A 12,347-nucleotide genomic window follows, 5' to 3' on the forward strand; every position below is an offset into this window, starting at 1 on the left:
ACACTGTTCAGGAAGAACATAGGAGGCACGAAGGAAAGTTTAGCATTGTTTAATCAGGAAACACTGGGAACCATCACAACAGGAGATTGAGCAACACACATAGTACACAAGTAGACCTGACAAAAACAAACCGAACAGACTGGGGCTTATAAAGACAGTATAATGAGGGACAGACAGGTGTGCCACAGGTGGAGCCACAGCTAAGCACTGAGTGATGTACATGCTCTTACTTTTCATTTTCATACTTTTCAGTTGGCCAAGATTTCTAAAAAATCCTGTCTTTGTATTGGTTTTAAGTTATATTCAAATTTTCTGAGATACTGAATTTGGGATTTTCCTTAGTTGTCAGTTATAATCATAAAAATTAAAATAAATAAATATAAATAAATATATCAGTCTGTGTGTAATGAATGAATATAATATACAAGTTTTACTTTTTGAATGGAATTAGTGAAATAAATCTTTATGATGATATTCTAATTATATGACCAGCACCTGTAGGCTATTAAAATCGTTATTGCATGACATAAGCCTATTCTTATAGGATACAAAGACAAAACAGTCGGAGATGTGTTATTTTTATTTTATTTTATTTTTCTATTTTACACATAAGTTGTAAATCAAGACTTTGCAAGTTCCCTTGTATAATAAAATAATAAAAACAACAACATGGAATAAACTGTGTACAGAAAGTGTGTAAAGAACTCTAAATCTTTGTTGTTTATGATGAATTTGGGGCTTGTATGTTCTTTTCTTAATAATAACATTTAAATAAACATTGAGTTTAGTGTTTTCAGAAGATAACATGCTTTACGTTTAGTCAGATTCCTATGCGTTCCTATTTAGGTCATGGCCACTTTAAGATCGCGCTGTTCTTATTGTCCTATTACGCTATCCATAGTCGGGGAGTAATCAATTAATAGCCTCTACAACCCACTTGGATTTGTTGCACCATCATAGTCTAAGGCAAGGCTATCCTGCGAGAGCTCACAGAAGAGAAAGGTGACTGGGATGCACCCTTACCTCCTGCCATGGAAGATGCCTGGACATCATGGAGAGCCTCTCTGTCGGAGCTTGCTGAGCTTTCCATCCCTAGACGCTACACAGAAGCCTCACCATCAGCAGCAGTGAGAAGAGAACTGTGTGTGTTCTGTGATGCGTCAGTCAAAGCTATCGGTGCTGTGTGCTACCTGAAAGTGGCAGACCGTAATGGCAACAACCAGATCGATTTGTAATGAGCAAAGCAAAGCTGGCCCCCTGCGCTGAACACACAGTGCCGAGACTTGAACTCTGTGCAGCAGTGCTTGCTGTCAAGTTAGCACACCTGGTCTTGGCAGAATTAGACCTACAGATTGATGACGTAACCTACTACTCAGACAGTAAAGTAGTCCTGGGCTATATTTGCAATGAGACCAGGTGCTTTTATGTCTATTTCAGCAACCGAGTGCTACGCATCCGAAGATCCTGCCGACCAGACCAGTGGCGTTACGTGCCAACAGACCTGAAACCTGCAGATCACGCAACGCGTTCTGTCCCTGCTGGCCAACTGAAGCACACCAACTGGTTGAGTGGCCCCAGATGTCTCTCCAAGCCAGAGCCTAGCATTTCTGAGAACACTTATGACCTTGTTGACCCGAGCTCAGATCCAGACATTCGCCCTCTGGTGTCTGCCTTAAGCACTACAGCCTCAAACCAGCAACTGGATTCACAACGCTTTGCAAAGCTCTCTACTTGGAGGTCATTAACTCGTGCAGTCACACACCTCGTTCACATAGCCTGTCGTTTCAAGACAGTTCACAGAGAGAACCAAGCATGCAAGGGCTGGCATTACTGCAAAGCTGAATTCACAGTTGAGAAAGAGGCAGCTGTGATCATCCAAGCAGTTCAACAGAAAGTCTACAGCCAACAAATAAAGTGCATTCAAAAACATGAAAGGATGCCAAAAACAAGCCCTCTGAGAAATCTGGACCCATTCATCGACACACACGGCTGTCTCAGAGTTGGAGGCGGTCTTCATCATTCAAGTGTCGATCAGAGTGAAAAGACTCCCCTGATTATTCCTGGCCAGCATCACATCGCCACTTTGCTTATCAGACACCACCACGAGCAAATTCATCATCAAGGCCGTCACGTTACAGAGTGGGCGTTCAGCCGGCCTTTGGAAAGTAGGAGAGAAGAAAAGAGTAAGCAGCATCATTTACCAATGCATAACATGCAGAAGGCTCAGAGCTCCACTCAGTCTCCGGAAAATGGCTGACCTTCTATCCTATCGTCTTTCAAGCGATCCTCCATTCTCTAGTGTGGGTCTTGACGTGTTCGGCAGCAGTAATAGTGCAAATTAGCCTTTATTCATGTTGAGTTGAGGTTTAGTTGGCTTTACTTTGATCTGTCATTGTTCTTGCAGTTTCACTTTTCTCTGTATCTCCAATAAACCTGTGGAACTAAGAATTAATCTTCAGAGTTTTGGTGTGGAGAAAAAGTTTAGCTGGCTGTCAGGATATTAAGTAGACATATCGTTTTTATTGTTATTGCATCTTAGATGTTCAAATAGCTGTAGTACTCTGGCTTTGCCACAAGAAAAAAGTGTGTACACCTGCTCAGACCCTGACATGGTGGTAAGTACTCTTCCATGTCAAAGACGGTTTATAAATATGAACAGTGCCATGGATTTTAGTGTACGCACACTCTGAGATCAAATATTTTCGTTTGCAGTTTATAAATGAGGCCCCTGGTCACCTCATGCATATCTGATTGGATAGCTATGTAATTTGTTAAAATGGTTCCTTTTATGCTTGGCCACATAAATGTCTCCACAAAATGTCTATAAATCCCACCTTCAAAAAGATACTTTAGTTTTATTTTAACATTTTGGGAGTAATAAAACTAACTTGTATATACGGTTTAAACAATCAGATACATTTACACTTGTCCAGTTTGAATGTGTCCCAGACCCCTTCCTTAAGTGGTTTAAGCGATCGAATTTAAATCAATCACAAAAAGCATTTCAGAGGGCATTTGCACCTGCACCTGCTCTTTTCACAAGCAGATAGCTATCCTATCAGAGAAATGCATGAAGTGACCAGGTGTAAACAGGCCCTTTGTGTGCCAGCAACAAGTGTCCCCTCAGAGAGCCTGTTCAGAACCAGAGGCAATATAGCGATTGCATTCGCTCATCCTAAAAAACCAGCAAAAGCAGATTTCTTAGCAAAAAATGTGCTACTGAGATCCATTCAGTAGAATCACTATGGCTGGCAGTGCCATGCTCCTTGTGCACTTTCTGTCTGGTGTGTTGTTGGTAATGACTGGAGATAATTGAGAGTAATATTTATATAGGACAATTCCTAGGGCCCGGCATGAGAGATGGACATTATAACTAGGGTGATTCCCAAATAATCACTACATTCCACTCCACACAGAACACAAATCTGTATTAATGAGAGAAATGGTTTAACACGGCCCACTGGAATCCCTGACTGGAAGTCATTTACATGTTTATTCACTGAACAGCAAATCATTTATTAGTCTTAAAAAATATTGTTTTAGCTTTTTAACAGACCAGCTTACAACTTTAACAAAACATACATAAATGTCACAATGTCAACATGAATGTGTTTTTAATGAATGTGTTCAAAAGTCTGAAAAATTTGTCCAACTTTAAGGAATGTCACTACCAACACCTTTTTTCCTGCAATTAAGCAGTTTTTGGAGTTATTCCATAATATTTCATTTTTATACGTGTACCACTGTTCAGAACTCTGCTAGCTAACCATGTGCTGATTAGCATCTTTGAGCCAGGTTTAAAAGGTTCTAAAATTTGTCACTACCAAAACATCTGTGAATGATTTTGTCCAACCATGTGCAGTCAGTACCAAAACATGGGCTGTTTTGTCAAAAATAATGTATATTGATTTATTAATCTTCTGATAGTTTTTGGTTCAATATATATATTCAAACTAATGAATTCTTAACTTGATCAACTTTTTGCATTTTACACAGAAAAATTTGATTAAAATAAATAAATATATATATATATATATATATATATATATATATATATATATATAAAACCCTTGAATGTTAAAAATGTTATTGTTATTTAAAAAATTAAACGTCAACAAATATTAACAATGTAGATGTAAGCAAAATCTTAATAGGTCAATATGTAATCATTCTAATAAAAATGATTACAGTGTTCGGTAGTGACATATTTGGAGAAAGGACACCCATTTCAACATTTTCAGAAAATACAGTATGAGAATTAACCGCACAATTACTAGAAATGCTTACCTTGGATATTAAACAATTTGCATACAAGACATTTTTTCTCCAAGATGTTTCCAACTCTTTGAACGAATTCTGTAAAATGGTCAATATAATAGTTATATTTATATTATATACATAAATACTCGGGCAGTGTTAGGATCAAACCATATCTCCAGGTGAAGATAGTTTGTAAATTTCTTAATGTAAATATATCAAAACAATTTTGATTAGTAATATGCATTGTGAAGGACTTAATTTTGGACAACTTTAAAGATTACTTAATATTCAGATGTTTTTTTTTTTTTTTTGCTCCCTCAGATTTTTAAATAGTTGTATCTCAGCTAAATATCGTCCTCCTAACAAACCACACATCAAACGCAAAGCTTATTTAACTTTCAGAATGTGTAATTAAAAAAACTTGACCATTATGACTGGTTACATTATGGTCACAAATTCCATTTCATTAACTCAAAATCTTTGACTTCGCTATGCTCCTCAAGACAGTGAATGCATTTTCTATTTTATATATAAAAATCACATTAGTATACGAGGGTATACATTGAAAAAATAAATAAATTCACACAAAACCATGCCATAGTTTCAGCATCTCATGTTTTAATTTTGCATGTTTAATTCTTCATTCCAGCTGCACTCCAAATCTACAATATTTTGAAAACGTGCACAAAAAGGTTTTAGGTTTTCCTTCCTCCTGCAAGAAAAAAAAAACAACAAAAAAAAAGAAAACAAAAAAAATATAATAATAAAATAGAAAACATAACTATTACTCAAGCAGAGCAGAGAGGAAACTAGTGTTAATTCTAGAAAGTTCCTTCTAGTCATGTAATTGATCAGTAACTCAGTCGCATCATCATATAAATGTCGATTGGGAATCCTCCAGTCTGGGCTCTACACCACAGGGTGAAAAAAAAAAAAAAAAAATTCTCTCTAAAAAAATTTCCAACTCATTATTATAGCAGTAATGTCATTTATGCAGAAACTGCAGCATCTCCCATACCTCCCTCTAACAAAATCTCCAACTTCAGGATAAAAAAAAAAAAAGACAAATATTGAGGAATGACAAATCAAAAAAAAAAAAGAAAAGAAAAAAGGTGTCACCTGAAACAGCTCAGACTCGCATCGATCTGATGCAGAAAACAGAGCTTCTTCTCTAAAGCTCATTTCTAGGATTTTAAAATCGGTAAATTCCTAGAGTTAAATTAAAATAAATAAATGTTTGATACAGGGAAAGCGGTCAATCTATTATTTGTAGTTGCTCTCTTTTTTATTTTTTTCTGTTTTTATAAGAAAAATCTGAGATAACAAAAACATTTATGCGTTTTCAGATTTTTCCACTTTCTCCACTGTCACTTCCATACGGTTATGTTAACTGACAAAATATGCAAAGAAAAATAGACATTAAAAACTGTACGCAAAGGGATTTTAAAAACATTTTCATGAAATAAATAAATAAAATACTTGTGTATATCCATGAAGCATAGCTTGGGGTGGGTGAAAGGAAAAGAGAGGTTGAAAATACTTGGTTTTCTTTTGCACTTAGAGAGCGTAATGTGATGGAGGAGGAGAAAGGGCTGGTGGGGGGTGGAGAGCATCAGTTAGCGGCCATTCCTGTCGCCTCGGATGAGAGTCTGAAATCACAAGAACATGCGTGTCTTTACACGTGTGCGCTGATGGAGACAAAAACTAGGAAACGGACATGTGGACTAGAAGCCTACAATACAGCCCAAGTTAAATAATATAGATACATAAAAAAAGTGCACTTCCAAGATGCACTTATTAAAGTGCTCTATTTCTACAAGTGGTGACTAAATGCATTTTTTAAATACAGAGGTAGTATGTTAAATGTGTGTATTTATGTGGTCTGTAGCATGAAGCGAGAGGAATAAACTAAAGTAATACTGTAGGTACATGACTGAAGTGCAGTTTTTAACTTGTGAGCAGAAGGAGCCAGTTGGTTACCGTGCGTTGATCAGGTACTCGGCCAGACTGATGCTGGCCGGTGAGCCGGTGATGGTGACCTGTCGGTCGGTCGAGCCCTCCACTGGATTGGCGATCTTGATCTGTGCCCCTGACATCTGACGAATCTCATTGATCTTGGCACCTTGGCGACCAATGATGCAGCCAATCAACTGTCAGGAAACAAACAACAGTAACATTGTGTTTAGCAGCATTAAAGTTAACGATTAATCGATTCATCGATTATGAATGACGATCGATCGATGAAAAAAATCATTTGAATCAAAAACAGAACGAGGCATCCGTTTACTGATGGGAGCGTGCCACACCGCATCCAGTGCAGACATCACTGATTCTAATGGGTTTCGTCTCTTTAGTGAGCTATGTTACAGCCCTGCTAGGTTTAGTGTTTTTATGAAACATCTGTATTGACTGCATAATCACATCATATCCATAGGTGGAAAGAGTACCTGAAAACCACACATAGTTCACAGTGAAAATTACTCCACTACACGTTACAAGTCACCAATTCCAAAACAACTTGAGTTAAAGTATTAGAGTGTCTTATTTTAACAGTACTTAAGTATTTTATTGGCTCAAAGATGCACAAGTGAAAGAGACATGCCAGTCAAAAACTGAAACGTTGTGGAGAGGCAAGGATCAGTGTGCAGACATTTCATGGCAAAGCTAGAACGAACAGTGAGCTGAAAACAGAACGACGGGCAAACAGACAACCATTACATTCAACAACCCACAAAGAAGTGAAGAAACACTAGGGCTGTGTATACAGGAGGATAACAACCTGAGATCAGATACAAACTGACTAGAAGCTCCACGGGAGAAAGGAAGTGATATAAAAGTAGAAGAAAAGGCACAGTAAACACAAGTAAACAGAAATAGCTGGAGCTGGTTTCGGCCTCGTTGGCAGCTGCAGTCATGTTCTCATCACATTTATAAAACACCTGTGATTAAGACGTAAAGTAGCCTTGTTGACAAGTTTGGGTGAGGGGAATGCACAAGATATAGTACTTTCAGTGCCTCGTTGGCAACATCACATCTTTTGTAGCATTAATAAACCGCTGCAGAAAAGCTAGGTGCGTTTACATGGACACGTTAAGCTTCCATCAGAATCAGTTCATTCTGATCGACGAATCCGAACGTTGTGTTTACATGAACGCTGAATAAAGTGATGGGGTTGATCTGTGCGTTTACACGACACAAGCTTCTGATCGCATTCACTCTTCTAACATGCGCACACTGCATGAACATTCAGTTTCCCGCTGCCGTTTTAAAAAGCCCACGCTATATTGATCTACTTCAGGTCCTAATTAGGCGACGGCCAGCACATGAACTGTTGTGCTGCTTAACGTTACTTTAGCAAAAAAAAAAAAAAGTAGTGCAAGTGCCTCTTCCCGCACTCAAACCTTGTCGTCTGTTGATGAGAGTCTTGAACAAGGACTGCTGGGACATGGTCGTGTTCCACTTCACAGACGCTGAGTGAAAGGGAGATTTACAATGACAGGACACTTATCTATGACACTTTATTCACCAGGAAGAACAGCTTGTTCTGCTCGTCACATTTCTACGTCACTGCGCATGGGCAGTACTTTCTAGTTTCAGTTTTCAGTCCGATCAAGTGTTTACATGTCCTCTCACTCGGATTACAAAAGGGATAAACCACCCCTTACAATCCAATCTAAATTTTAGTCGGATCTGGCCAATTCAATCTGATTGACGTGTTTACATGTGACTTCTTTATTCTGATTGTGCTTCTAGTCCTATAACGATCGGATTAGTAGTGTCCACGTAAATGCAGACACTCATTTCATGTGTAGTGGAGTAAAGAGTACAGATACTCACTCAATAGTGTACTGAAGTAGAGAGTAAAAGTTGCTAAAATCTTTGGTACTCTGTACAACTACAAAGTACCCGAAAAGATCCTATAGTACATTTACTCAAGTACTTTACACCTCTGATCATATCATTATATTAACGGTCACGGGAGCCACAAATGAAAGCTTGGCAAGCCACGCAACGAGTACCGCTGGTGTCGAAAATGAAAGGTCAGCAAACTCACATCATTAGGAATGGTCAGTTCATGAGAGCCTGTCTGTGCAGTAGCGTCCATCCCAGCTGCAGAACAGAGAAACACAATCAGCCAATGACAGGAGCAGACGCAGAGCAAGAGTGTCTGAGAGAGGGATCTACCAGTGAAGCCTTGGCTGCTGGGGGCCAGAGGAAACGGACTCTGCTGCATCGCCAGCTGATGGAGTTTAGTGAGCTGTGGAGACAGAACACAGCATGAGCAGAGAGGCCACACAAGTGCTCTAATGTGTTCAGAGGAAACACAGAACCGTCTCTTACATCAGGCTGAGGAATGGCATGTTGTCCCTGCACCGCGTATGCCTGCAAAACACACGTCTGAGATGAAACACAGATCTTTCTCTCACACACACAAACACACACTACAGCTGCAGGCGGCACTGAAACACTCACCTGTCCTCCTGCAAAAATGACAGGCGATCCTGAGGGTTTGGGTCGGTACGGGATGGTCACACCTTTGGGAGGCGACTGAAACCAGAACAGATCATAATTCTAACAATCTAATCAGATTGAGCTTTAATAAGCAACACTGTTTTAGCTCTGTGAACCACTCCAGCTCCTCATGCTCAAGCGTCACAAGGATGTGAGTGCAGCTTCTCAGCACCAGAGGAATGGTTTAGCAAATGCAGGGTTGCCAGGTTTGTGGAACAAAACCATCCCAACTGGTAATCAAAACTACCCTAATCACAGCCAGAACTATTGCTTTTCAGGGAAATATGAAAAACATAAATAAAAACAATTCCTCCAACACTATGCTCCAGGGTTGAAAGCTGGCAGGGGATTTCTCTTTAAAGCACCGTCTGCTTGTGGCAGCAGTATGAAATTAGCCCAAGTCCAAGGTGAAAACCATAGATTTGGCAACATTGATCAAATAACACATTTTTGCAAATAATGTCACAAAATAGCAAAAGAGGGGGCAGGTCTAGGTTCTATGTATCGTTCATGATTGGATGTTGAGATGTGGCATGAACTTGCAGTTTTTAAGGACTTCTAGGAAGTCTGTTTTGGATGGACCACTAATCACCTCCAGCATGACCACACAGATCTGTTTGACACACTCGATGATGGACAGCGGGGTCCCGGCGATGGTGATGGCTCTCTCAGTAGAGTTGGGCAGCATGTCTCCAGCCACCTGTACCTGAGCTCCTGTGGACTACACACACAAACACATGAGCGGTCTCCTCCACAGACAGTCCAGCGCTTCACTTCCTGCGCGCTCACCTCCCTGATCTCCTTGATCTTGCAGCCGCCCTTGCCGATGAGCGACCCGCACTGGCTGGCCGGCACCACGATCCTCAGCGTGACCGGGGGCTTGGAGGTGGCCGTGCTGTTGGACATGGAGCTGCTGATGTCCTGGAGCACACACACATTCACACTTTCAGACTGTGTTCTTAAATTTAACAGCTGTCAGCTCTTTACATCCCTTTCTACTGAAGTTATGACATTAGTTGAATTTGTTGAACAGTTCTTTAATGGTGTATTAGTACCATTTTCTAAAATACAGCAAATAAACTGTGATAGTGTGAGAAATGTTGAAGGTGTCTGAATACTTTTCGGATTGTCTGAATATATTATGCTGTACTCAGTTCTTCTAACACAGATGAGAAGTAAACCGTATTTCCAGTAAGACTTCTTCAGTCCTGCAGGAACACTGCTCTGCATCTCAAGTGCTTCTGCGGTTGAGATTTCTTTATGTTCCTGATCTTACAGAGGAGTGAGAGTGGTGTGTACCTCCTCCAGCTTCTCGATGATCATGGAGAAGGCTTTGAAGATGGCAGTGGTGGGGCCTGCGAGGGTGATGATGCGCTCGGGGCAGTTCCCCTCAGAGATGTTGATCCGAGCGCCGCTCTGCAGAGAACAACAGGCTGCTTTAGAGAGGCAGGAAGAAAACGGTCATCACAAGCACAGCTACAGACAGGCCTCGGAGCTCACCTCCTCTCGCATCTTCTTCACCGATTCACCTTTCTGCAGACACAAAAACAACGCAATATTACACATTCATATAGAACATCAGTTATACCAGTATTAGAACAAATAGGTGGTGCTATGGGGAACGGAAAAACCTGAAAAATAAAGGTGTAAAATGATGCATTTACACAAAAGATGAATTCAACTAAATGTGAAGAGCATGTGTACATCCCGGACATCTCAAGATCCATACATACTAGCTTTGTTTTCAGTAATGAATGAACTACAATAATCAGGTACCCAGAAAATAAATATATTCGTTCTCATTTCCTTTTTTACTTTAACAAAAGCATAAAATATTTAATTTTGATGTACTTAATAATTAAAGCCCCGATGGATGAACCATGTTCATTTATTCTAGCCAGCACTAATCACACTACTCAATACTCCGCACTAATACAAATGAATACTGCAGACGTTTCACATGAATACATGGAGAAAATCTAAACGCGTTTAGCTAATTACATGGATACAAATACAGAATAATACAGTTGAGTTATCTTCCCTTAAAACCAACCATACATCAATGGAAAGATTATTCCTAAAGAAGATCTCAATCCAAAAAACTGACACTTATGACTGGTTTTGTGCTCCAAGGTCACATTTTCATTTACAGTAATCAATATCAAATGGTAAAATAATCCAACAGTATTGTTGGAAAGCTAAAACTGTTCTTGCGTCTCAGAGGGTGTGGAGAACTTTGGAACTACTTGAAGGGGAGTAATTTAACATTTCATTTTGGGGGTCGATTATCCTTCAAGTACTTAAGGACAGAAACAAAGTAATGTTAAGTGTAAGTGTGCAGCACTGTTTCAAACCCACCTTTCCGATGATGCTGCCCACTTCTTTGCCATGCATGAGCAGTCTGATGGTGAGCGTGACATTGAGTCCTCCTTCAATCACACCAGAGTCCATGATGATCAATGAGACGAGCTCTGGATCTTTGGTCACGGATGATCAACTGTCAACACACACACATACACACACACGGTCACTGAACAGCACAACAGCAGTCACCTGCATGCAGCAGATCCACACTGTCCCTCAGAGAACACTTGAGTGAATCTGAATAAAAACTCGCTGACTGAGGGTAAACATGCCATTCATTGGTGCTGCTCACTCTTTCATCAGCAGTATTCATACTTACTATAAATATTCATTTTACCCAGCAGGCCACTCGTATAAATAAGAAGCTAATTCCTGCAACTTTAATGAATGTTGTTTTAAATCAGCGCATTATTGATGTAAATATGACATGTTACACATCGGCTCGTGCATCGCTGGTAAAGCTGCTTTGGCTCGTGTGTTTATTAGCTGCGTAACAGAGCGTCCTAACGGCGGAGTGCACTTTAAACGAAACAAATCGGTTTGGGATGTGTTCACGGCTTTTGTTTAACGGTTTAAACGACACACTGCCGTGTTTAACGCTGAAATATCCACTTATATCGCAGGAGAAGCGCGGAGGCTGATTAGCCCGAGCGCTAGCGCTAGCCCGCGGCCTGCAGGCCCCTCGCACTCATGAGCGCGAGAGCCGCGGTAAAGCCTCACCTGACGCGCGCTGCGGGAGGGGAGAGGGTCCGAGGGTCCAGAGGGTGAGAGGGGGAGGTCCGGGAGGTTCGGGAGGGAGTTTTGAGAGGATTCGGGGAAGAGGGAAGACACGGCTGCGTGATCGAGCTCCACTCTTACAAAGACAACAAGATGTGTCCCAATCACCTCTCACCCACGACCTTTCTGACGTCACCGCGCACTGGCCCCGCCCCGCCGCGCCGGACGTAACGTCACGGCACCGAACACTGATGAAGTGCATCTGGATCAGAACTGTGAAACTGAAAGACTGGGGCCCGCTGAACTGAGCTCAGCAATAATAAAGAATAAAAGACATTCAGCAATAGGATAATGAGACCTTATTTCTGAAATACATTTGCTAGTTCATTGGTCAAAACATCACTGAAATCTAATTCTTATTATTATCTATAAATTTAGGCTATATTAAATTTAGCCTACTTTTTTGTAAGTTATTTACAAGTTTTTTTTTGTAA

General features: G+C 40.4%; 1 protein-coding gene across 4 annotated transcripts; it reads right to left on the minus strand.

Moving 5' to 3' along the window:
• Positions 1–4,858: 4,858 nt before the first annotated feature.
• Positions 4,859–12,048, minus strand: LOC113109149 (poly(rC)-binding protein 2). Of its 4 annotated transcripts, XM_026272733.1 has the most exons (12): positions 11,857–12,047; positions 11,131–11,269; positions 10,273–10,305; positions 10,072–10,188; positions 9,562–9,693; positions 9,365–9,493; positions 8,734–8,808; positions 8,602–8,643; positions 8,446–8,518; positions 8,315–8,370; positions 6,241–6,410; positions 4,859–5,909 (listed from the first exon to the last, which is right to left on the minus strand). In XM_026272733.1, exons 2-12 carry the CDS (start codon positions 11,221–11,223, stop codon positions 5,873–5,875), a joined length of 957 nt encoding a protein of 318 aa, XP_026128518.1. In that variant the 5' UTR covers positions 11,224–11,269; positions 11,857–12,047; the 3' UTR covers positions 4,859–5,872. The 4 variants fall into 4 exon arrangements, with proteins under 4 accessions (XP_026128518.1, XP_026128517.1, XP_026128516.1 ...); XM_026272732.1 differs by having other exon boundaries at positions 8,315–8,518; positions 11,857–12,048; XM_026272731.1 differs by having other exon boundaries at positions 8,602–8,808; positions 11,857–12,048.
• Between the last annotated feature and the right edge of the window lie 299 nt (positions 12,049–12,347).

This window comes from Carassius auratus, chromosome 9 (assembly GCF_003368295.1).
Source record: "Carassius auratus strain Wakin chromosome 9, ASM336829v1, whole genome shotgun sequence".
Classification (NCBI taxonomy): Eukaryota; Metazoa; Chordata; class Actinopteri; order Cypriniformes; family Cyprinidae; genus Carassius; species Carassius auratus.

Coding starts and splice junctions, on each gene's coding strand:
- LOC113109149 (XM_026272730.1), bottom strand. CDS start 11,223: ATGGACTCTGGTGTGATTGAAGGAGGACTCAATGTCACGCTCACCATC. Junction 9,494..9,561: donor AGATCAAGGAGATCAGGGAG/GTGAGCGCGCAG, acceptor TTGTGTGTGTAG/TCCACAGGAGCTCAGGTACA. Junction 6,411..8,314: donor AACTGACCATTCCTAATGAT/GTGAGTTTGCTG, acceptor GTTTCCTGACAG/TTGATTGGCTGCATCATTGG.